Below are 23151 nucleotides of genomic sequence, written 5' to 3'. Positions count from 1 at the left end.
GAGGTTCAGGCTGACTTAGAGGTTTAATATTTAGCTTGGTTAATTAAATCCCATTCTTTGCCCCGAATTTAATTATTCCAACCAATGTGGTAACTTAATATAATAATAACAAAGAGGTTAATTAGAAATAGAAGAGAATCTGACTATTTGTTCATCTGGCTCAGTGGGGGCATTTCATGAAGTGTCAGTTTATGGATGGCAATGTTTTATAGAGTATGAATTTTCAGTTAGTGAGAAAGTGAAAATGAAAGACAGTAGATCATCAATGAGTGATTGTATCAGGAAATCACTAAAAAGCTAATCTGTAAAGTTCAGGGCATATTTTAATGTGACTTCATGATAATATAGGCAGTATTTTTCTCCCTAGGTTGAACAGAAATCATGTTCTTTAGACACATTATGAGTAATTCCTTGTTTAGAGTTTTTATTCAGAGGTAAGACAGCCAAATATTTCCTACTTTTAAACAGAAATGAGTGCTAAAATAAAAAGGTGACCTTTCTTGCTTAGCTGTCACTTTCAATACAAACGGTCTGCTTTCTTAATATTTCTTAATGCTCAAGTTCTGCAACCTTAATGCTGAGTGCTGTGCAGTAGAATCAGACTTGGATCAAATCCTAGCTGGAAACTTGCTTTTGGTGTCAAGTTACTATTCTTATTGAGCCTCAGTCTTGTCATCTGTGAAATGAGGATAATGTTGTCTACATCCCTCGGGTTGCTGAGGATAAAGTGAGAGAATGTAGAGGATACTATACAGCCTGCCCGTTACATAATAGATGCTCTGCAAATGGTGGCTCCCTGTCCTCTGAATAAGTCACAAGCCTTCTTATAAATGACTAACAGGTGCTAATGTATCGTAACACCAAAGGTAAGGCCAAGTGTTCTGGCTTATCAACCAGGGCAGTGCTCCTTAAACTTGAAAGTACCAGTGATTCATTCACCTGGGGATCTGGTTAAATGCAGATTCTACATTTCTAAGAAGCTCCCAGATGATGCTGATACTGCTGGTTGCGGACCACCACACTTTTAATAGCATGGAACCAGAACAGTGACTTCTGAATATCGAGCTGACTTTCAGGGACTGGGCTAAAATATTGGGAATTCTGAAGATGGTACAGGAAAAAAGTGTAAATAAACACATTTAAAAATTTGGGAAGTCAAATCCATTCTACACACTTTCATTTATTGTCTGGACAGATAAAGTACAAATAATTCAAACACAACAAGATTATGAAAAAAAAAACATTTACAATACTTTCCCTTGGAAATCATCTAAACTAGCAAGATTAACATGAAGTCATTCATTAATAACTAAAGTATACAACTGCCTGGTCCTAAGATTTTTTTTCCTTTTTTTTTCCCCCAAGATTGAAAACATTATAGAGAAGATTTTGGCATGCCTTTCCCACTAATGCTTAGCAAATGCATCAAAACTTTGCCAGCAAACTGCGTTCATTCATAGCAGGTGACGTAAAAAGGTTTCCCTGAATGTTGAACGAGTGTTCTCTGAACTGAAATCTGGTGTTATATCCAAAACCGAAAAGAGGAAAAAAAAACAGAAAAAAAATTTAAAGGAGGAGTCTATGATGCAGCCTTGGTATTCGTAATCTGTCTACCACTACGACGACTACTACAAAGTTTGCCTCTTCAGTGTGAAAACAACAGTCCTGTCTACATGCACTTAGTGGGTTCAGCATGGGAAAAAATGCACAAAATAAGCACAAGTTATAAATAACCATAACGTTTTATTACCATTAAGACTAAACTTGTATTGAAAAGATTTTATATAACAAGACAAGAAAAGCAATAGCAAATTTAACTATCAACTAGATTATGCATAGCGAGTAACTGTTTCTATTACCCAGGGAAGAGCATGAACCCTTGTATTTTTTTGTTTTGTTTTTGTTTTAAATATATAACCGTACAAAGCACAAACATACTAAAATGATCAGTGCACTGGACGTGGGAGAGTGCTCCCTCAGTCATTTTGTTCCCTTAGCTCTGTTTGTTTTCCCCAATCTGAGTTACATTAAAATAAAGACTCAGTTGTTTTTATTTTTCTACTGTGCAGTAAGAAAAAATATTCACAACAAACATGACAATATATCAAACAATAGTTCTACACAAGTTACCTTGATACCTCTTTAACTGTCACTTAAATATCATAAGAAAACATTTTAAGACATATACAAACAAAACTAGCCAAGTGTTACAACTTATAATAAATTAACCCAAAGAAAAAATAACTTTATATATATATATTTATATTGTATATACACATACACACACAACAGAATGACACAATAATATGCTTCTTCCCATAGTTTAAGTAAACAAATAAGTAGTCTAGCCAATCTAGCTATATTTGATCTCGGCCATAGGCATCATCACATCGGCGATTAAATAAATAAGTGTTTCAAGCAACATAAACAGTGTTTCAAATGTACCAACACAGCCCAATTCTATCAGCATGGGCTACAAAGTGAATTTCAAAATTTCTTAATGAATTTAAAGCAAATGTATCTTTTGTTTTCCTCTCCTAAACACATTACATTTAACTATGATACTAAGATATGTAAATAATTTCGTAGCACCTACTGCTCAAACTAAGGAAGTTTTAGATCAAAAGGAAAATTAATCTTTTTAATTTTTGTTCTGCTGACATCCCATACTGATGACTTAAAGAAAAACTGTCTTTCAACTCATCTCCTTGCTTTTGGGTTTTGACTGTGGGGAACTGTGGTACCCTGGGTAGAACGAACACTCCTTTCCCCTAGTAATTAATAATTGTTTTTTAATTATTATTACATGCTATGAAAAGATATGAAGATCATCTGTTTATAGCCCATCCTTCAAAAAACAGTCTACGAATCCAGTTTAAAACACACATCTTGATCTCTAAAAAGTTACCAGTGCAGTATGAACGCGACAAAGTTGTCAATTTCCCCTAAATTAGCCAGTCAAAATATTTTTTTCTCAAATCCAGATTCTCTTGTAAAAATTCTTTATATTTTATAAAAATAGATTTTTCTTGAAACCCATTTTCAGCAAAGAGACCACCTCTTTGGCAACAATGTTAATGTTATTAAATTGTTAATGTCATCAGGTATCCCCCTTGCCCCCATCCCCTAACAGAAGACTGTTTTAGTTCACATGATATAAAAGAAAAAAGGAAAAATAAAAAAATTTGCAAAAGTTTTTTTTTTTTTATTTTTGCAATTTTTATTATTCCTCTTTAATTTGTGTGGGGGTTTTTACCAATCTGATTGGATCGACATTTTGACAAAAAAGAAAAATCTTTTTTTCCTTTCTTTGAATCCCATTACTTTGTAAAAATTGTTTTATTTTTATTATTTTTTTTGTTTTTTGTTTTTCTTCTTCAAATGAGCGAATGGTCATCTTAAAAAGATCCACCTTCAAGGAAGGTAGTAAAGTTAGCTGGCTGGGTAAAAATCCCTGCACATCGCTATCTATGTATATTATATTCAACAACGACAGCTATGAAAGAACATTCAATGCATCAAAGGTATTTTTTTGTTTTTTTTTTTTTTCTTTTTTTCTAAGCATTATAAAATCCTTTCCTGGTACACCTCAGGATAATCCAATGTTTTAATACTTAGGCAACACTGGCTTATAAAGTCCATGGTTGAATATAAGCCTTGAAAAGTTTGTTTCTCTCTCTTTTGTGTATGTGTGTGTGTGCGCGCGTGTGTTTTGTTCGTATATATTTCTATATATATTTTAGTAAGTAAGAATGGGAAATTCAGGACTTGTGGGCTTTGTTGGTTTTAAAGGAAACTTGCAACACTCTGTCTCCCAGGCGGTACCCGTTGAGGCTGGCGATGGCCATGGCCGCCTCATCATAGTTGGTCATGGTGACAAAGCCAAATCCCTTGCACTTGTTGGTGTTGAAGTCACGGATCACCTTGACGTTGTTCACTGCTCCAAAGGGGCCAAAGAGCTGCCAGAGGACACTCTCATCGGAATCAGGGGACAGGTTGTAGACAAAGATGCACCACCCAGTTCCTGTGTGACCAGGGATGTTCATTCCCACAAGGCTTGTCATTCCATCAATGGTAATTGGGGAGAACCTGGGGGGACAAGCAGAAGGGGGGACTGGTCCAGACATCAGTCTGACCAAGGATAACACACAGATGCACAGACACAGACACGGGGCAGAGGGCTGAGTGAGTGTTTGCAGGAGAGTCTTCAGGGTTCAAAAACCAAAATGTAAAAACTAATGTCTATGTCATTTCCTCTGATGGGAATGGCTTGACTGGCTAGGGTATGTTCATGCTGAGAGAAAGATCTAGGTCCATTTCTAAAAACCATGAGGGACTCCCAGGGCTCCCAGAGCAAGGCTCTATAATAGTTCTATCACAGTAGATGCTCAGAGCGCACCCCACCCTGACTCCACCCCACCCCAACAATAGACAATGTGCTCTTGGGGGAAAGGGTCTATTTCATTCATTCTGTGGCTCTATTTGTTTATTCAGTGGAGCACATATGGGAATCTCACAGATACAGTGACACATAGAAAATGCTCAATAAATATTTATTGGTTGAATAAGTGACTAACTTTGGCCAGTGCTTGGGAAATTTCATTTTTTTTTTTTAAAGGCAGATTAGGAGATGGCCCTAAAGTGCTTAAGTCTACCATTTTTGCATTCCCTTGACCTATGGTTGTCAAAGGTTTCTTGGTGAGGATGGAGATACTTGACAATGAACAGGCATGTCTTGCTATTAAACAGATGGGTGGTTCATGTTTCATTTAGCATTTATCCAAAAGGGTTTCCCCTACAAACTCAAGCAATAATAATAAAGATGTATTACTCCTTTATGCTATGTTATCTGGAATTTATTCCTAAGCATCATTGGAGCAAGACTTCAAGTGGTTTGTGCATTTATATATCTTGAATCGCTGTACATTAGAAAAACATAAAATTGTTATTTGCCCTATTACAACTGCTTTTGTATTAGGCTTAGAAATCTTCTCAGTTTTTGTGTAATCCTGAAAAGAAAAAAATGACCCTTTAAATTCTATTCACTGTCTGATGAAATAAATCCTTGTGTGATTTGTGATGGATGCACCAGATGAAACAACTAGGTTACCAGTGCCTACAGCAGAACAATATTTGTTAATGTCTTGTTTCACATCAAAGCTTATATGGGGATTTTTTATTTTTTATTTTTGGGATGGAGTCTCACTCTGTCACCCAGGCTGGAGTGCAGTGGTGCTATCTCGGCTCACTGTAACCCCTGCCTCCCGGATTCAAGTGATTCTCGTGCCTCAGCCTCCTGAGTAGCTGGGACTACAGGCACGCACTGCCACGCCTGGCTAATAATTTTGTATTTTTAGTAGAGACGGGGTTTTGCCATGTTGGCCAGGCTGGTCTTGAACTTCTGACCTCAGGTGATCCACCCACCTTGGCCTCCCAAAGTGCTGGGATTACAGGCATGATCTTATATAGAGATTTTTGATGCTATACACTGAATAGTTTCTTGCTTTTCATTTGGCCGGGGTTTTACTGGGGGAGATAGGAAAAGGAGAGAAAGCAAAAACTAGGGACGAGCATGGTATAAAGTGTGAGCTACAACTGTTTTTAAAAATAAGCAAATATTCTTGGAGATTTGAAAGTCCTCTTAAAGAATAGTTCTGTATCTAACTAGAATTTGGATAATCAAATGGCTACTGAATATATGCTAAATCTAACGACTCAATAGATAGTATTTTTGCTATTATTCACTAAGTCAATCTTCTCTCTTGTTTAAAAACAATTAACAAGAAAAAGCCAAAAAATATTATGGTGTAGATTCTTAGAAGTGCAAATCCATGACAATTTGTAACTTGTATCATTTCTGAAGATTGTCTTTTTAATCTTCTCTCCTCCAACCAGGTGAGTTGACCCTGGTGAATTGACCTCTTTCTGTTTATAGGTGGAAAACAGCTAAGTATTTATTATAAGTCAAAGGTCAGGGCCAGCAAAGAGATTGCAAGTACAGCCTTTATCCTAGTTAGTGACAGTTAATTGCGGCATTTTGGTAGGAAGCATTCTAAGTCCAAATCTGGGTTCAATAGGAAAAGAGAATGCTATTATCAGCTAGTGATGTTTACTCTGGGTGGGGCAGTGGAGGAGGTGGCGGCAGGCCTACCACAGCTGTGTCTTCCCCTATCTTATCTATGTTATAAGCATTTCTCTTTTCATAACATTTAGCACCACCTCACTAACATCAGAGAGGAGCAAAGGAATGAGATAGACCTAGGAAAGATGTAAAATCCCTGGGAACAGGCATACAGTGTGCTGGAAATGTGGAGATAACTCATAGTTATCTTCATTGATGTTGGGATTGAGATTTGAGAGGCTGGTCCTCTGAAGTGAAGTCTGCAGTCAGGTTACTTCCTCTACTGTGCACCAGTTCCCAGAGTCAGGGTACTTACCATGCATGGCCAGTGAAAGAACTGGGAGTGTGATGTGGACTATTAAAGACTACATCTCTTTCCCTTGACTGTAGGAAGGGGAATTAAAGTGTGCAGCTCTACTGAGCAAGATGATGAAGACACTATGTCCCTAGCAGTGCGGTGGAGCTTATCAGAAGCACATATGGGAATCTCATGGACACAGTGACATCACACACCCAACTTTCCAAGATTCAGATTTCACACTGGGTCTGGAAAACCTTTGAATCTGCCTTCAGAGAGCCCCAAAAGCCTTGACTCTGGGCCCCCAACCCCACAAAAAGCCTTTCAGTGAAAGGAACAGCAAGTCTAAAACACACATAACATATAACCAAGGGAGGATTTATAATAACTGTTAAAACCTGTAACAAAAGAAACCCCTGGTTGAGGTGCACACAGATACACTTCATTCTCAGGATGTGCTCTGAAATGCACACTGAAGTGGGGGCAGGAGTAAGAAAGTCATCCTTGTGTTTGTTTATCCTTTGGCCAGAGCTGGTAGTCCAAAATCTAATTTTTCTACTGAAAAATCATAAGATTGTCAACCACAATTAGCAAAATGTTCTAATTCTGATTTGTTGGAATCTGCCCTCTTAACTGAATCTTGGCATTGCTAATGCAAAACAGTTTGCTCTGCAAGTTTGCAAAACCAGCCAGCAAAGAGTCGGAGCCTTTCCCCTTAGGGGAGCCATTCAAAGGACCAGATTATTAAGGGCTTGGTAGCTGTGGCACCTGAACCATAGGAGAAGCCCACCTGCAAATAAAAGAAAAAGTGAAACACACAAATACATTTTGTGTGCCCTAAAAGAAACAAAATCAACTGAGGTCCGAAATTAAAATTAAGAATTTGACATGCTGGTGGAAGAAAAAGGAGGATTTTTTTTTTTTTTTAAAGTAAAGTTAGTGAATTAAAAAAAAAAAAAAATTCTAGCCCCAGTCTGTGCCAACATGGACATCTGGCAATCTGTGGAGTTTTAATTACCTCTTTACGCCATAGGCCATATTAAGCAAATTGTCCAGCCTGCAAAGAGAAGGAGGGTCTCTGGGTTAATGCCTCACAGATGGCAAGATCGCTCAATGGAACTATTAATAAGAATGCTCCATTTTCAAAGAAGAAAAGCTCAACAACTTTCCCCACTGCTTGGGAGTCTCTCCACCGGTAGTTTCCCCCTTTTCTGTCTCTAACTGCAAGTAATTCATGTTCGGGTCAATGCTAGAGTTTAAAGCAAGTGTCTAACGAGTCTCCCTTTCTTTCAAGATCTGAATTAATACCATTCCCCCCACCTCTCAGAACATTTGTGTGGATTTTGTTTTACATTGTATGTGAAATTTTTCAAAGCGGGGGCTTCTTAAATTGTTCACCTTTTTACTATAATTAAACTTGTAAATAAAGGTCTCTGTTTCAGATTAACAATACACAGGCACACAATATGTATCGGAACGGATATTTTCTGTTAGCCTTGCTATATTAACTAAATTATCTTACTACACACATTTTTGGGAGGCAGGGGGGAGTTTGCAGATTAAGATTTTTAAAAAGTAGCTTACTGTTTACTGCCTGATAGCACCTCCCAGCAAACTGCCATTATGCTATAATCTTCCTCACATTCAGTACCTTACTTGGGGACAAGCTATTCACACCATAGGGCAGTAGTAACCATAGTTTCCACCATTAGAAGTCTGCTGGAGAGGCTTTTACATAAATACTGCATGTGCTCTCATGCAAAATAAAAATTAGATGACTTGGACTCTTCATGAAATCATTAACCATTTCAAATTCACGGGGCATAGGAGGACATGAAAGAGGATGATTTTTCTCCTCATGTAGCCAGATGGAGCATACTATCCTAGATAGAAGGACCTACTATTTCCCACGTGAAGTTTCTCAAAGAGAAAAACATTTTCATCAAAGGGAGGCTGGGATGTGGTGTGGAATAAAATAATTGTTTGGAATTTATCATGGGTAAGTCACAAATATTTTTATCTCTTGTATAGTAGAGACCAGTCAAGGTCACACTGCCTTCATGGAGAGAAACCTGTCTTTAGGAAAGTCCCAGGAGAAGGGCAATGCCCCCCTGCCCCAGGGGCTTCCTGGGAGTTGGGTACTCGAAATAAACACTAATTAGGCTTGGACAGGATCTTCCTCCCTGTCTTCCCAGAATCTACTGACTTAACATAATAAGGTTAACACCTTAGACAGTCCCCCGTCCCCTGAACTCAACAGAGTTACCTGCCGAGGGAAAAGAAGACAGGAAAAACCACTCCCTCTGGCAAGGATCTGCCTTATGGTCTATTTTTAAAATTTATTAAAAGCCACTGTCCAGCCTTAAGTCTAATCTGCTGAATGTGGTCACTGATCTGTGATAAACTGTTGTTGAAACTGAACCTTCATGTTTGGTTAAATACAGAAATTTTGTTTCTACCAAAGAATCTGAAGTTTATACAGTCACAGTAGTAAATTGGAAAAGGGCTTAGAAGGGCATCTGTTCCAACCGTCTCATTTTACAGGAATGGAAACTGAGGCTTGGGGGGAGTTTTGCACACTGATTCCTGGTGGTGGAAGCTTTTACCCTTGCCCCATTTGTCAGGACCATGGGCTTCCCTGGCTCTTGCCCAGCTCTGAACCCCTGTAGCAGGGCTTCTTCCTCTTGGGCATGCCTACCTGAACCTCTGAGCCTGGTGGTGAAGCGGACCTGGGTAGCGCCGGTTGGGGGACTGGTAGAGCTGGGAGAGCAGGGCCTGGCTGGACTTCTGGCTGGGGTTGTTGGCAAACTTCACAGTAATCGGTTCCGTAGCACCGCTGGGCTTCTGGCCATTCAGCCCTTTGATGGCTTCTTCTGCCTCGATCCTCTTATCAAAGCGGATGAATCCCACCCCTCTGGACACTCCTGGGGAAAGAGAAAGAGCCTTTGTAAAGAGTGAACACACCAAACTGGTAAACATCTTCGGGAAGAGATGGGTCCAATGGATATTGTGTGAGGAGTAAACCCACCTGTGGGGCCACGGCTGAGCCCAGCTCCCTGATCTCTCTCACCCATCAAAACACATTTATCTGCATTCCTGCCATCATGGCTCTGGACTGATGCCTCTCAGCCATAGAACATAGGGATCTCTTGCATCTGGCCCCTCTGGTCCTCTACCACTGCTCTGCTCCATCCTCACCTCCCAAAAGTTACTATCACTGATCACTCACAGTCCAGTTTCTAGTCTTCTCATGTGTCCTCCACATGTAGCGAGTGTGCAATCTATTTGAAAAGTGAACTCTGACCACATCACATACTTTAAAAACATCTTCTATAGCTCTTTTGTACCTTTTAAATTTTGTACCTTGTACATAGTACCTATTCTTCACTGACTCCCATTCTAAAATGAAAAACAAACAAAACCTACAAAATACCCTTCCATGGCTCCATTCTGCACCCAGATAAACTCTAGACTTATTGGTACAAGATTCAATGCCTCTGACAATCTGGCCCCAAATTCCCTATTGAGGCTCACACCAGCCACCATGAACTGCCTGATGCTCCTTGAATAGACTGTGTTCTTCCTCGATTCCATGCCTTGGGTTATGCTCTCCTCTCCACCTAGAATGCTCTGTCCCTCCTTTTTTGCTGGATACCTTTGAAACATCCTCCCAACCCCTAATCAAACATTGCCTCCTCTATGGGGCCTTCCCAGCAATTCCCACCAGGCATGGCACACCTTCTCCTGAGCTCTCAGGGGCACTTGACAGCTTCTAGCAAGTATTTGGACTCCACACTGGAGTCCTGTAAGGGTGGGGCAGTGCCTGTTCATTCTTGGTCTCCAGCGTCCCTCTGCACAATGTCTGGGGCAGAGCCAGCTTCTGTGAAGGTTTGTCTCATGAATCATATGATAAATGTGCTAAACTATTCTCAGGGAGTGAGTTCTAAATTGGAATCAAATTGGAGGTAGGCGAAAACACCTTGTCATTAAAAATGCAACCTAGAGTACCTGACATTTCTTACTGAGAGGTGGTGGCTGCCTTTCTTTATTGTAGACAAAGAACCCCAGTACCAGATCCTCAGTTCAGATCCCTGTACTGCTACTCACTAGCTTTGGGGAGTTAGATCCCCCACTTTCAATCTGTTTTCTCATGTGTGAAATGGGACAATTCCTAACTCTATAATGCCATGAGTTGGAGTTATAGCTACGCATACAGGTTATTTTCACATACAAAAGTAATGTTATTTGGTTGAGGGCTGAAAAAGACTTTGAAGGTCATACAGTTCGACTCTCAACCTGATGCCTGAATCCTTTTTACAACCCTGCCAAGTAGTTTAGCTGCTGCTAAAACAAGTCCCATGATGGAGAACTACCTCCCAAGATGGCCCATTTTAAATTTGGGCAGTTGACCGATAAGAAGTCTTTCTTCCAAGTCAAAAATCTGTCTATTCATGATCCATATCATCTGCCTTAAGCAGCCATCAGCCTTCTGCTCTTATGAGTAACAGGGCTGATGACATTGATATACACAGAAAGAAATTACAAAGAAACACTTAACCTGTGACTTGATCAACCAGGATTCGTGAGGTGATGATACGGCCGTATTGCGAGAAAAGCTGCTCCAGTTCCTTCTGGGTCATGGTTTTGGGAAGGCCGCTAACATAGAGGTTAGCATCCCTGATTGAGGCAGAGCTCGGACGGGCATATGAGACCTAGGAAAAGGCAAGAGGAGCTAATTCCATTATAGGCAATCACCCTCAGAGTAGACGCCGAGTCCACAAACAAGATGACAGTCCCTCATCTACCGTTACAACTAATGGTGTCAGTTTAAATCACTCAGTAGTTCAGATTTTTAGCTACTCTTCTAATAGTAATGAGAACCAGGAGAACAACAATAGAGGAACAAGAGGAGAGTTGATGATAACTTAAAACAAATGCACAGATAAGGGTCTCTAAGTGCAGAACAAAATAGCTACTGTATGGCAGCTGTTAAATGCAGAGCTACCCACGCATGGAGTTCTGAAGATTTACCTCCTGGGTGTGGGTGTATAGATGATTTACTGTATCCAACACATAATAATCTTTGAATAAACCAAAAAAAAAAAAAAAAACTCATGAAATTCTGCTCTGCACATTTCTCTCCTTGCCACCCTCCCTACCCCCATCCCCTTCTTCCTGAATACATAAAAGCAATCAGGTTTTCTGCAAGATTTTTTTATGTTCCATCCTTTGTGTTGCTCCAGTCTGCTCCCATGAGGTCTGCTCTTCAACGAATGACAAAGTGCTGGTGAAATAGGGCTGAATGAACATCTGCTTGCGAAACTGGATATGTGACCTTGTTGTCACATCTGCAAGGACCAGTTGCCTCTAACTTTGAAGCAGGGCAGATAAAAACCACAACAAACAAAATGGGGGCACGATGGAAAGGAGGGAGGGAAAGGGCCGTAGAGAGAGAGAAGAGAGCCTCACCAATGGTTATAATAAGTTCGACTTTGTAAATTTGTCCTCCCAGATCTCTCAACTGCTTTTTTTCCCCCAAAAAGCTAACACAGAAGTGTAAACAGATCTGAAATTCCATCTGCAAGAAGCCAAATCTGTAGCAGTACACATAAGCAAAGCAAACCCCAGCAGTCATTAATTTTAGACTTTCATTTACTTATTTATTTATTTTTTAAGAAAACAACATCAGACATTTGAAATATAATTTACAGCTAGTCTAACAAAAGCACTTTCCTGCTAAAGCTATTTCTGGGGTGGTTATGGCTCAGAATAGATGATGAAAACAGTCATTTCAGAGCACATCTGACAACGTTGGACAGGAAGAGACCTATATGCCTTAGCATTTTTCAGTTGGAAGTTTTATTTAATCCATATAACTGATTCATAAGACCTATTAAGACTGTAGGGGTGAGAGAGTGTGTGTGTGTGCACATACACACAAAAGCATGTGTGCAAAAGGAATTGAACACGTTAAACCAGACCTTTGACATTAAGACCTAAACCTCCAGCAGTAAAGTGGGCCTTGCTTCTGTGACCTTCAGGGAAGAGAATGGGTCTAGCAAAGAAGATGAAGGATGAGCAGAACCCTCATCCATGGCACTCTCCCTCTTTCCATGACAGACATGCCAGGTCCCTTTATGAGTTCCACACCTAAAAATAGATGTTGACTCAACAGATAAAATGATGTGAGTGACTAATCTGCCTCGCTGGCCTCCTCCTGCTGATGGAGTGAGGCAGCTGCCTTCAGTATCTCCATCTTCTAGAAACTCATGGGTGGGCTGGGAGGCCTCTGGAGGCTCCTTCCCAGCACATGGCTGAGAGGTAGAGGGGCCTTTATACACAAGGTCCCAGTGTGTGCATTTGGGTGTGGGCTGAAGGACTAAGAACCCCATGTGACTGTCTGGACAGGGTTTCACTCCACGGAAGGTTCTCTCACCCCTGTTTTTTAAGGGACCAAGTCTGTCAATAGCAGAACCACTTTTTGAGTAGGAGGAAGAAGTGGTAGGAGAAGGAAATAAAAACATCATAGTGATATGCCCATGGCAATGAGGGTCACCCTTGTTTCACCCTGCCAATTACTGACAAATTAATTATCTGAATGACATTTGTGCTCCCTCAAAACACAACCTACCACTTTTATGCCATTGCTCATACAGACATTTTTTTTCTACCTACTTCCCCAAGTCCAAATCCTACTCCTCTTCAGGGCTCAGCTCAAATGACATCTTCTCTAGGCAGCTTTCTCTAATCTCACCTTCTCCTAAATAATCTCCCCAGCAGTGCTCTCAATGAACCATGGTACTTAACCTGTTTCAACCTTAACTCATCACCTCTCCATTGAGGCTGATGATTTCTTTAGGTTGTAGGTCTTGTGTGTGTGTGTGTCTTATTCAACTCTGTGGCTCTAGCTCCCAGCTCATAGCCTGATACCTATCGAGTGTTCAACACCTACTGAAAAAAAAAAAAAAGAATAAACACCCACAGCTCATGGGAAATGATGCTGGCATTACTGGCTCTTTGGAGTTAACTGTAGCTCTAGTAAGGTGGACTGCTGAAGAGTCAGGCACCCAGAATCCCAGCTGCGTTTCTCCACCAAGCTAAGAGCTAAGGGACAAATTTCCCATTTTCTAGTGCCTGGGGTTGGAAGGACTGAAAGAAGATTGTTTTAGGACTAGACATCACATAGAGGCCTTCTCTTAGCAAATATTTCCTCAGGATCTACTGTGAGCCAGGTACAGTGGTATGTGCTGGGAACACAGCAAGAACAAGGCATGGTCTCTTGCTGTAAAGGAACTCCAAGTCCAAAAAGGGCAACAGACAATACACAGGAGGCACTCAATAAAATGTGTTGAACAGAAGAATGGATGAGTACACACACAGACTAATTATCACAGTGCCACAAGATGTGTGTGTTATGCCAGGGATACGTATGAGTGTGACTGAAACACAGAGGAAGGAGAGATTAATCAAAGGTTAAAAGGGCCAGGAAGGAGACAGAGCTGAGCTGAGACTGGTGGTGAGAAAGGTGGTGGTGGAGTCAGGGAATGGTGGCCTGATAATAGCCTTCCTCTGTCGTTAGGACAAATGAGGTGATGAAGATCAAGGGCTTAGCACAGCACCTGGCACCCAATAAATGCATAATGGATAGTCATGACCTTAACTCCCATTAGTTCTGCATAGTCAGAGCTAGGGTACAGAGGGAACTGGGTGAACCCTGCCAGGGAAGAGGAGCTGGCACTTGAAAGTTGGTGACACAACAAAAACCACTTCCCCTAAGTTGATTCCAACACAGGTAGAATCTCAGCCAGGGAGAAGTACTGCAACACATCTCCAGAGACAGACCCTAAATCCCCAAAGGCAGCAACAAATCCCAAAGGTGAACAACACATCAGTCATTCTATACCAAGTCTAATTCCTGTTTAGTATTTCTCACCTATATGGAACCTTAAGTCTATTGTTCTCTTAGTCCCCTGTCCATGAAACCTGTGGGGTTAGGATAGATAAAAATGACAGAAAAGAGATATTCCCACATTGAATATCCAAATGTTCATCCTAGTATCTAAAAGTTTCAACTTTCCATATAGAAGTATTAAATTCTAACTGAATGACTACAGTTGTCAGGTCCTTGGTTAGGCTGAAAGATTTCCAAAAAATTGTCAATTTTCGGCCCCTGTAGAGGGTCAGATATGATGGCATATTAATCCCCCTGGGCCAGTGGCCTGGAGTCACAGGGCTTCCGACACTGGAGCCAGCACCCTGGAGAACCCCCCTTGCCTCAGTCAGGATCCTGTTTGCTTCATTCCTCCAGAATCTCTGAAGACAAGACTGGCATCTCTAGGCCAGCACTGACCTCCCTCTGGAACTCAGAAAGAGCTGGGAGTGAAGAAGCCACTCCTCTCTCTGGGTAGGGGTGGCTCATGGCCAGGTGACTGTGAGCAGCTGACTTTACAGATGATCTCCATGGAAGATCTGCAGTCCCTCCAAGCTCCTCAGCTCTCCCCATCCCTGGTGCTCGCAGTGTTCCCATCCTCCACCAGAAGGATGCTATAGCATCATGCTTATGATCCCTGACTGTGGGTCAGCTCCAGTACTCACTAGCTGCATGACTTTGGGCAAGTAATTTGATCTTGATAAGTCTCAACATCTTTGCTGGTAAAAAGGGGGTCAATTATCCTTTGATGGGTTATTGTAAGAACTGAGATAATGTATTTAATATGTCTAGCACATACCTAGAACTTAGTAGATACTTACACATATTATTATGTGATGAGTCATACAGGCTTTTGTGGGCCAGCCTGGGAATCTAGCTCCCATTGGGACATAACCTCCAATTTCACCAAAAACAAAAACAAAACATGTGGAACACTACCAGGGAATGCCTGTAGAGGTACTGCCCTCCTCTGCCACCCTGGTGGGGTCTGGACCATCTTTTACCACTTAACTGACATGAATGTCCTCTAACACATTTCCACAGATCCCACTGCTTTATGCCGACAAAGTACTTTCCACTTTCCAAAGTGACTTTCCAATTCTGCTGTCAGCAAATCTCACCAAGGTGGGTAAGGCAGGCATTGTCATGCATCACAGATGGGGTATCAGGACCAGGGCTTGGGGCTGCCTCTTCCCATGCAGCACCCACAACTTCCTTTACCTGTTCATAAACAGGGCTTGGCCTGGGAAGGATGGGAAGAACCGCATGACCTGAGGAAAAATGTTCCCTGAATCATCCAGCAACACCTCACTTCTTCTCTGTCCTCCATAATACAGAAAAGGGTAAGGACATGGAAAACACGATAACGGCATGTTGGGTGCAATGAGGGGGATAAAATGAGAGGGAAAAGGTATCCTTTTCAGCCCTAGAAAATTGCTTCTTTAGAAAAACACTGGCATTTGAAGATGGGAGTTCATTCATTCCTCCTCTTCCTAAACATCTACTGTGTGCCAGGCCCTGGGATGGGTGTTGGGAGTGTCTCTGCTTCAAGAATCCCAGTCTGGAAAGGAAAGGAAAGAAATGAAGCACTCAATACAGAGGGCTGCTTCCAACAGGGAGATACTCATTTCCTACTCCCAGTGTTTCCTTCCATGCGGAGAGAACCCTCTGCAGTAACAGACCAGGCCTATTGCTATCCCTTCACCCACTCTTCTCCACGGGAAAGGAGTGACTCCGCTGAATGGAGGCTTCAAGAAAAGAAATAGGCATGTGAGGTTCAGATGCTGCCTGCTTCTTTCCTTCTGGGAGCCAGACGCCAGCTGGAAGCAGACATTCTGTTCCAGGCTCTGTCTTATGAGGGCAGAACCCGCTCTCTGCCTGTGGGATCTAGAGCACTTGTGACAGGGTGTGTCAGTCTGTAAAAGTGTAAAGTTCAGTGTTATGGAGCCCACTGTGTCCATGCAACCCATCCAGGCCTTAACTGGCAATAAAGATGACCTTAGGATTCCATACACTTTTCTCTTTTGTCTTACTTCTCAATTGGTTTAGAACTTGGATGTGGGGCCAGGCGCGGTGGCTCAAGCCTGTAATCCCAGCACTTTGGGAGGCTGAGACGGGCGGATCACGAGGTCAGGAGATCGAGACCATTCTGGCTAACACGGTGAAACCCCGTCTCTACTAAAAAATACAAAAAAAACCCCAAAACTGGCCTGGCGAGGTGGCGGGCGCCTATAGTCCCAGCTACTTGGGAGGCTGAGGCAGGAGAATGGCGTAAACCTGGGAGGCGGAGCTTGCAGTTAGCTGAGATTCAGACACTGCACTCCAGCCTGGGCAAACAGAGCGAGACTCCATCTCAGAAAAAAAAAAAAAAAGAACTTGGATGTGGAAAACAGCAATGCCATTTGTTGGGCCCCTCTGGATTACAGTAATGACGTGGCCTCTATCACTGACTGGATTTTTTTCATGAGCTACGCATTCTGTTCACAAAACTGCAAATTTCTATAACTGTGGTTCATAGTAAGTGGAGACATAGTGTCACATAAAAGTGACATACAGTGGCAATGGTGAACTCAGCAGAAAGTTATATTCCTGAAATCTGCTTCACAGAAATTTGGTGCTGGAAGTGGCCCCAAAAGTTTAGGGCAGGATCCAAGACAGCCGACCACTCAATTTATACATTTCCAAGGACAGGAAGCTCACCACCTCATGCGGCATCCTACACTATTGCGGGCCATCGTTAATTTTTTTTTTTTTTTTTTTTTTGAGACTGAGTCTTACTCTGTCACCCAGGCTGGAGTGCAGTGGCACCATCTTGGCTCACTGCAACCTCTGCCTCCTGAGTTCAAGCAATTCTCGTGCCTCAGCCTCCCAAGTAGCTGGGATCACAGGCAGGCGCCACCATGCCCGGCTAATTTTGTATTTTTAGTAGAAGAGGAATTTCACCATGTTGGCCAGGCTGGTCTTGAACTCCTGACCTCAGATGATCTGCTTGCCTCAGCCTCCCAAAGTGCTGGGATTACAGGTGTGAGCCACTATGCCCAGCCTCATTAACTGTTGAAAAGTTTTTCCTTCTACTGAGTTCACATGTGTCTCCCCTCTAGCTTCCATTCTTCTCCTATTATTATTCTAGCTTCACACCCCAGGGCCATCTTTTCTGCCTTACCACCCCTTATCCTATGGGTCTCATTGATAGGTGCTAGTTAGAGTACTGGGTAACTATATTTTGAGACAAATCACTCCAAAGAAGTTCTTGTTTATGTTACTTTAACTGAAAGTGAGTACCTGCTCTAGAATGAAAAGACAGCAATTAAAAGCAAGTGCTTTGGGGTTGGAGAGATGTGGACTTGAAACCTGACCCTTATTAGCTAGCTGTGTGACTATGGGGTGAGTTACTTAACCTTTCTGAGCTGCATCACTTGAATACATAGTTTAGAAGCTCTGTAATAGAGCTGTTTGAGGGTTAAACAAGAAAATGCATTTAAGCCTCCTAGGCACAATGCCTGGCACACAGTAAACGCTCAATAAACAATGGCTTTGATACACTTGCTATGTAATCAGGCCTTATGCTAGACACCAAGGGTGCAGAGATGAATACAACAGTCCCTGACATGTAGGACTATTAGTCTAGCAGAGGAGACACACACACACACACGCACAAACCAATCGTTTCAAAAGATCAGGCTGCAGATTTTCCCCAATCTGTTGTAACACCCTTTTCTCTGAGCGCATACAAACTCCCCAGAGCAGACAAGTCCCTATGGAGATGAGGAGAATGGAATCAGAGAACAGATTCTGATGCTGCCAGGGCCTTCTAGGAACAAACCCTCTCAAGGACCTACAATCCCACTTCTAGGAGCAGGGACAGAAGAAAGAAGCCAACTGGTTCCTGGAAACAGCAGCTTTGATTGTGAGAATCAGTTTACCTCTGTGCCTGTGGCTATGGGCCTGTCCACAGGCAGGACAGGCATCCACTTATGTAGCACCACTCTTTACACTTCCCCTACCTGCCACCTAATATGTGCTATTCTTTTAGCAGAGGTAAAACTTGATGGTAATGGTTCTAATGAGTTCCAATTGTGACATTTTGTGATGGGAGTCTAAACCCCTTACCTGGGCATTCAAAGCCCTCTGGAATCTGGCCTAACCTCTCATCTGCCAACCCCTTCATGCACCCTATGCTCCAGTTCAAACAAAAACATGGTCACAGTTTTCTGAATATGTCCAGAAAATTTCTACTCCCACGTCTTTGTTTTGCTGTTTGTTCATCATCATGTCAAAATAAACTCCTGCCCATCTTTCTAGGCCCATACTGAATGCCGCCTCCTCCATGAGGCCCAGGCACAAATGACTCTCCTCTCCTTTGACTCCACAGAAGATACAAGGCAGTATATTTCAATGGCAATAGTTACACTTACCCTACCTCCCATTGCAGGCATCTGTGATAACACCTTACCTGCCCTATGAGTCTGAGCACTCTGGTGATCTCCATAGACCCCTGCGGCATCTAGTCTCAAAGCTTTATCAGGGCAAGAGCTCAAAAAAATGCTCTCTCAAGCGAAATGAAATGTATCATATACTTTATGCTGTGGATTTTAGCTTATTTTTTAAGAGCTGACTCTGTTGTGATGAAGAAGCCAGAAAGAATCATGCAGTTAAAGAGTATCTACGGATATCATAAGGGTGTCTGGCACCCAGTAGGCCAGGTAAGTATTTCTTTTAAAGAACAGAAAAGCTATGACGATAGATTCATGTGTCTTGCAACTTCTTTTAAAATATCTATCAAATTATCAGAGGCATACTTAGTACGTACTAAGTTCTCTCTGTCTATCTAGTGGTCTCCAGAAGGGAGAGCTGTGCTAAAGGTTTCATGGCCTGGTTAGTGGAATATCTGGTTTTGGGCTCAGGACCCCAGATTCAGTCTCTTCACTAGACTGCAACTCCTGGCTCCTGCTTTATAAAAGACTGATATGATTACTGTGGCCACCTGGAAGTTTCATAATACTTTCCCTATACAAAGCTTTTTACATATGTTGCCCGAGTCTTAGTAAAATTCAGACTCATTCTTTACTGCCTTACTTATCTCTGAAACATGTAGATGGAAAAAAGTCCTCCCCTCTCCTCATGTAATGTTCACCTTAGGGATAGCACCATTCACCATCATCTTCATTCTGGGGAGCATTTCTTGAGCATCCACTGTAAGCTACGATTCCCTACAAGATATCATTAGTTCCATTTTCCAGATGACAAACTCCAGCTCAGTGAGATAAGTACTTATTCAAGGTCACACAGCTGAACTAAGAGACAAACTGGGATAAAATTCCATGTTCTGGGATGTTTCCACTATGCCACACTAACCCAGACAGTGAAATAAAAGCCGTGTGCTTGGCACAAACTGTTACTTTCCCTGAAAGGTTACCAAGCCAGAAAGATCACACTATAGTTATACTGTTGGAACTGGAAGAAATCATTTTGCGGATGAGAAAACCAGTCCAGAGAGTAAAGTAAGTTGCCCAAGGTCATCCTTACCAGTTTTTGACAGAGCTGGAACTTGACTTGCCATCTGAACTCAGAGCTCTTTTGAATGGACAAAAGGGGAGAAGGAAGAGGAGTGTGGTGCTCTCTGATCACTGACAGATCAGCCATCCTGACCAGAGGCTGCATGAGCACCATGGTTTTCATTTGCATTTCCCCGACCATGGGTGACGGTGAGCATTTTCTTCATACACCTATCGGGGGAACCCGCCCCCGATATTTCAGCGTAGGTTCCTTCTATTTTCCGTAAGTGCCGGCCGGCTGAGAAATAAAGAGGGAGAGTACAAAGAGAGGAATTTGACAGCTGGGCCGCCGGGGGTGACATCACATATCGGTAGGACCGTGATGACCACCCGAGCCTCAAAACCAGCAAGTTTTTGTTAAGGATTTCAAAAGGGGAGGGGGTGTACGAACGGGGAGTAGGTACAAAGATCACATGCTTCGAAGGGCAAAAAGCAGAACAAAGATCGCATGCTTCTGAGGGAACAGGGCAAAGGGCAAAAGCAGATTTATTGATAAGGGTCTACGTTCAGCGGTGCACGTATTGTCTTGATAAACATCTCAAACAACAGAAAACGGGGTTCGAGAGCAGACAACCGGCCTGACCACAAACGCGGCAGGGCGCAGTTTTTCCCCGCCCTGATAAGCCTGATGGTACTGCAGGAGACCAGGGCGTATCTCAGGCCTTATCTTTAATCCTCAGGGCCACTGATGTTTTAGGCTCGCACTGTCCCACAGCATTTTCTGGGATCAGGAAAATGTTCTTTATCTGTGCCGTCTAATATAGGTAGCCATTAGCTACAAGTGGCTACTGAGCACTTCAAACATGCCTAGTATGACTAAGAAACTGAACTTTGAATTTTATTAAATTTTAATTAATTTAAATTCAAATATAAATAGCCATATATTGCTAGTGGCTACTATGCTGGACAGAGCAGTTCTATGACCAGAAATAACACAAAATTATAGCATCTCAGAGTTAGAAGGGACCTTTAGGATCATTTAGTCAGGCTCCATTGTGGGGCTGAAGTCCCTTCTGCATCATCCCTTATGAGTTCATTGGAATGCTTCTGATGATCGGAGCCTCACCACCACCCAAGGCAAACATTCTACTCTGATATCTACACAGGTTCTCTTCCCAGATTCTTGAAATATAGGATCAAACTAATGCCTCAGGATGACTGCAGAATTTTCTTTCCTAGAGAATAGAAAAGCAACTATTGTGAGGAGAATTTGTGGGTGCAGAGACTTCTTTCCCATCTTTGTCATTCACCTTTAGACAATCTTTTAAAATGTGAAGCTGAGAATGGGACATAAGACACTAGGATGGGCTGACCACAGTGGACAGGAAAGGACCACTATTTTCTGTGATATGGAGTCCATAATTCTCCCAACACAGCCAAAGTTGTGCCGAGTTTTTTTTTTTTTTTTTGAAGCAGCTCGCATCACACTGTTGGCTTCTTTTACACTTGTAGACAGCTAAAGCCCCCAGATCCCATTCCATGTACTTCTGAAAACCTGTGTCTTCTCAACCCATACTGGTCTAATTTCCTTTTTAGATGTGGACACAGGACACTATGAATGACCTTCAAGATACTGGGATCATATCACCTTCACTGAGCAGAGAGAAGAGGGGAACTGTATTTCCATCTCTCCAACTCCTATCCTTGTATTTGAAATTATTCACTCAAAGGAAGTGAACAGGGCATTGGGAAGCTGAGCAGCCAAATAAAATCTCCCACAAGAAAGAGAGGGTTGCTAGTACAACTGGGGTAAACGTGTCTCTGGTTTCCACTGGCATTGCCACATGCTCTCTCTTGGCTCCCTGGGGATTCAGTGATCCAGCTGCCCCTGCTGACCTTGGCAGAGAAGCATTCTCGCCCAGGCTGTGACTCTAGCGATAATGGAGGAGGAGAGAAAATGCCTTTTTATTATTAACAAGACTGAGGGAGGCAGTCCATCATTTCTGGGTGGGGTGATATCCATCAGCAAAAAATGATCTGCTAACTCTCCGGAAAGCATTAAGAGCAGTGATAGGAGAAATAATTGCTTACGCTGAGTGCAAAGAAAAGATGCCTCAGCGGAATGGAGGCCCTTAGCAAGGCAGGTGGATGCAGGGAGGAGAGGGGAGGCGCAGCTCCCCCACGACCCCTGGCAAGAGAAAGAAGTGGGAGGGGCAAACTGGAACCTGCAAAGCTCAAGTGTGGAAAGACCCCCAGAGGCACCATTAGTGGTATTAGAAGAATAAAGTGAAAATGGAGAAGTGGTTAAGCAGCATCACAACAGGAAGAGGCGGAAATGAAGGAGCACACTCTCCTTCCCAGAGAAGGAAGGTGTTTCCTTCTGAAAAGCTTTCCCTCACACACCTTCCCCTTCTCTATGCCTGGCGCCTCCAGAACTGGGCCGCTGCCTCATGGCTAAGCATCTTTCTTATTCTCTCACCCGCTGCCTGCCTAAGTGCTAACTCTCATAGATTTGCTCAGAGTGGCAGGAGCAGCTCTTTTGCCCCTTCATCCCAGATCCAGTCCTGCAATCATTCATAATACCTGTCCTCTGGAAATATTTTATTTAAAGTCATATTTTAATCATTTGGCTAATAGCTTAATGTAATTATTAGAAAAAGGTAAGTCCCTAAGTCATTTGTGCACATATAATACAATAAAAAAAAGATGGAAATTGGCCGGGCGCAGTGGCTCACACCTGTAATCCCAGCACTTTGGGAGGCCACGGTGGGCAGATCACTTGAGGTCAGGAGTTTGAGACCAGCCTGGCCAACAAGGTGAAACCCTGTCTCTACTAAAAATACAAAAATTAGCAGGGCTTGGTGGCAGGTGCCTGTAATCCCAGCTACTTGGGAGGCTGAAGCACGAGAATTGCTTGAACCCAGCAGGTGGAGGTTATGGTGAGCTGGAATTGCACCACTGCACCCCCGAGCGAGACCCTATCTCAATTAAAAAAAAAAAAAAAAAGGATGGAAATATATAAAAATGTTAACACTGTTGGCTTAGGAATGGCTGATATTGCCTTCATGATATTATTCTGTAAATACCAAATTATTTACAAAGAAGCATGTTTTGCTTTAAAAATTAGTGGATAAGGCTCCTAATAGAACTGGTGGAAACCAATGTCTAAGGCTGACGAAAACCTTCCACAGCAGCCTGTAAGCTCTGGTTTCATCTGCCAAACATTCTATGTGGCGCATCGTTGATAGATGAACTTTCTTGGAACTTTACTTTGATCAGATCTTTCGCTCACTCAAACCTTGCACAG

The 23151-nt window shown here is 42.4% G+C and overlaps 1 protein-coding gene across 9 annotated transcripts in view; it reads right to left on the bottom strand.

The window, feature by feature from the left end:
* Window positions 1-1146: 1146 nt before the first annotated feature.
* The window catches only part of ELAVL4 (ELAV like RNA binding protein 4), a 156297-nt gene continuing 134292 nt past the window's right edge, over window positions 1147-23151 (bottom strand). For 5 of the 9 annotated variants that reach the window (XM_025388929.1, XM_025388951.1, XM_025388891.1 and 2 more), the window contains exons 4-7: window positions 10978-11131; window positions 9118-9343; window positions 7438-7476; window positions 1147-4089 (exon numbers count right to left, since the gene is read on the bottom strand). In XM_025388929.1, the coding sequence (XP_025244714.1) occupies window positions 3762-4089; window positions 7438-7476; window positions 9118-9343; window positions 10978-11131 (747 nt within the window). In that variant the 3' untranslated portion in view covers window positions 1147-3761. Of the gene's footprint in view, window positions 4132-7437; window positions 7477-9117; window positions 9344-10977; window positions 11132-23151 lie in introns of all 9 variants that reach the window. The other 4 variants (XM_025388906.1, XM_025388896.1, XM_025388914.1 and 1 more) reach the window with 3 other exon arrangements.

Source organism: Theropithecus gelada, chromosome 1, assembly GCF_003255815.1.
Source record: "Theropithecus gelada isolate Dixy chromosome 1, Tgel_1.0, whole genome shotgun sequence".
NCBI lineage: Eukaryota > Metazoa > Chordata > Mammalia > Primates > Cercopithecidae > Theropithecus > Theropithecus gelada.
This window is presented reverse-complemented; position numbering and strand designations above follow the sequence as displayed.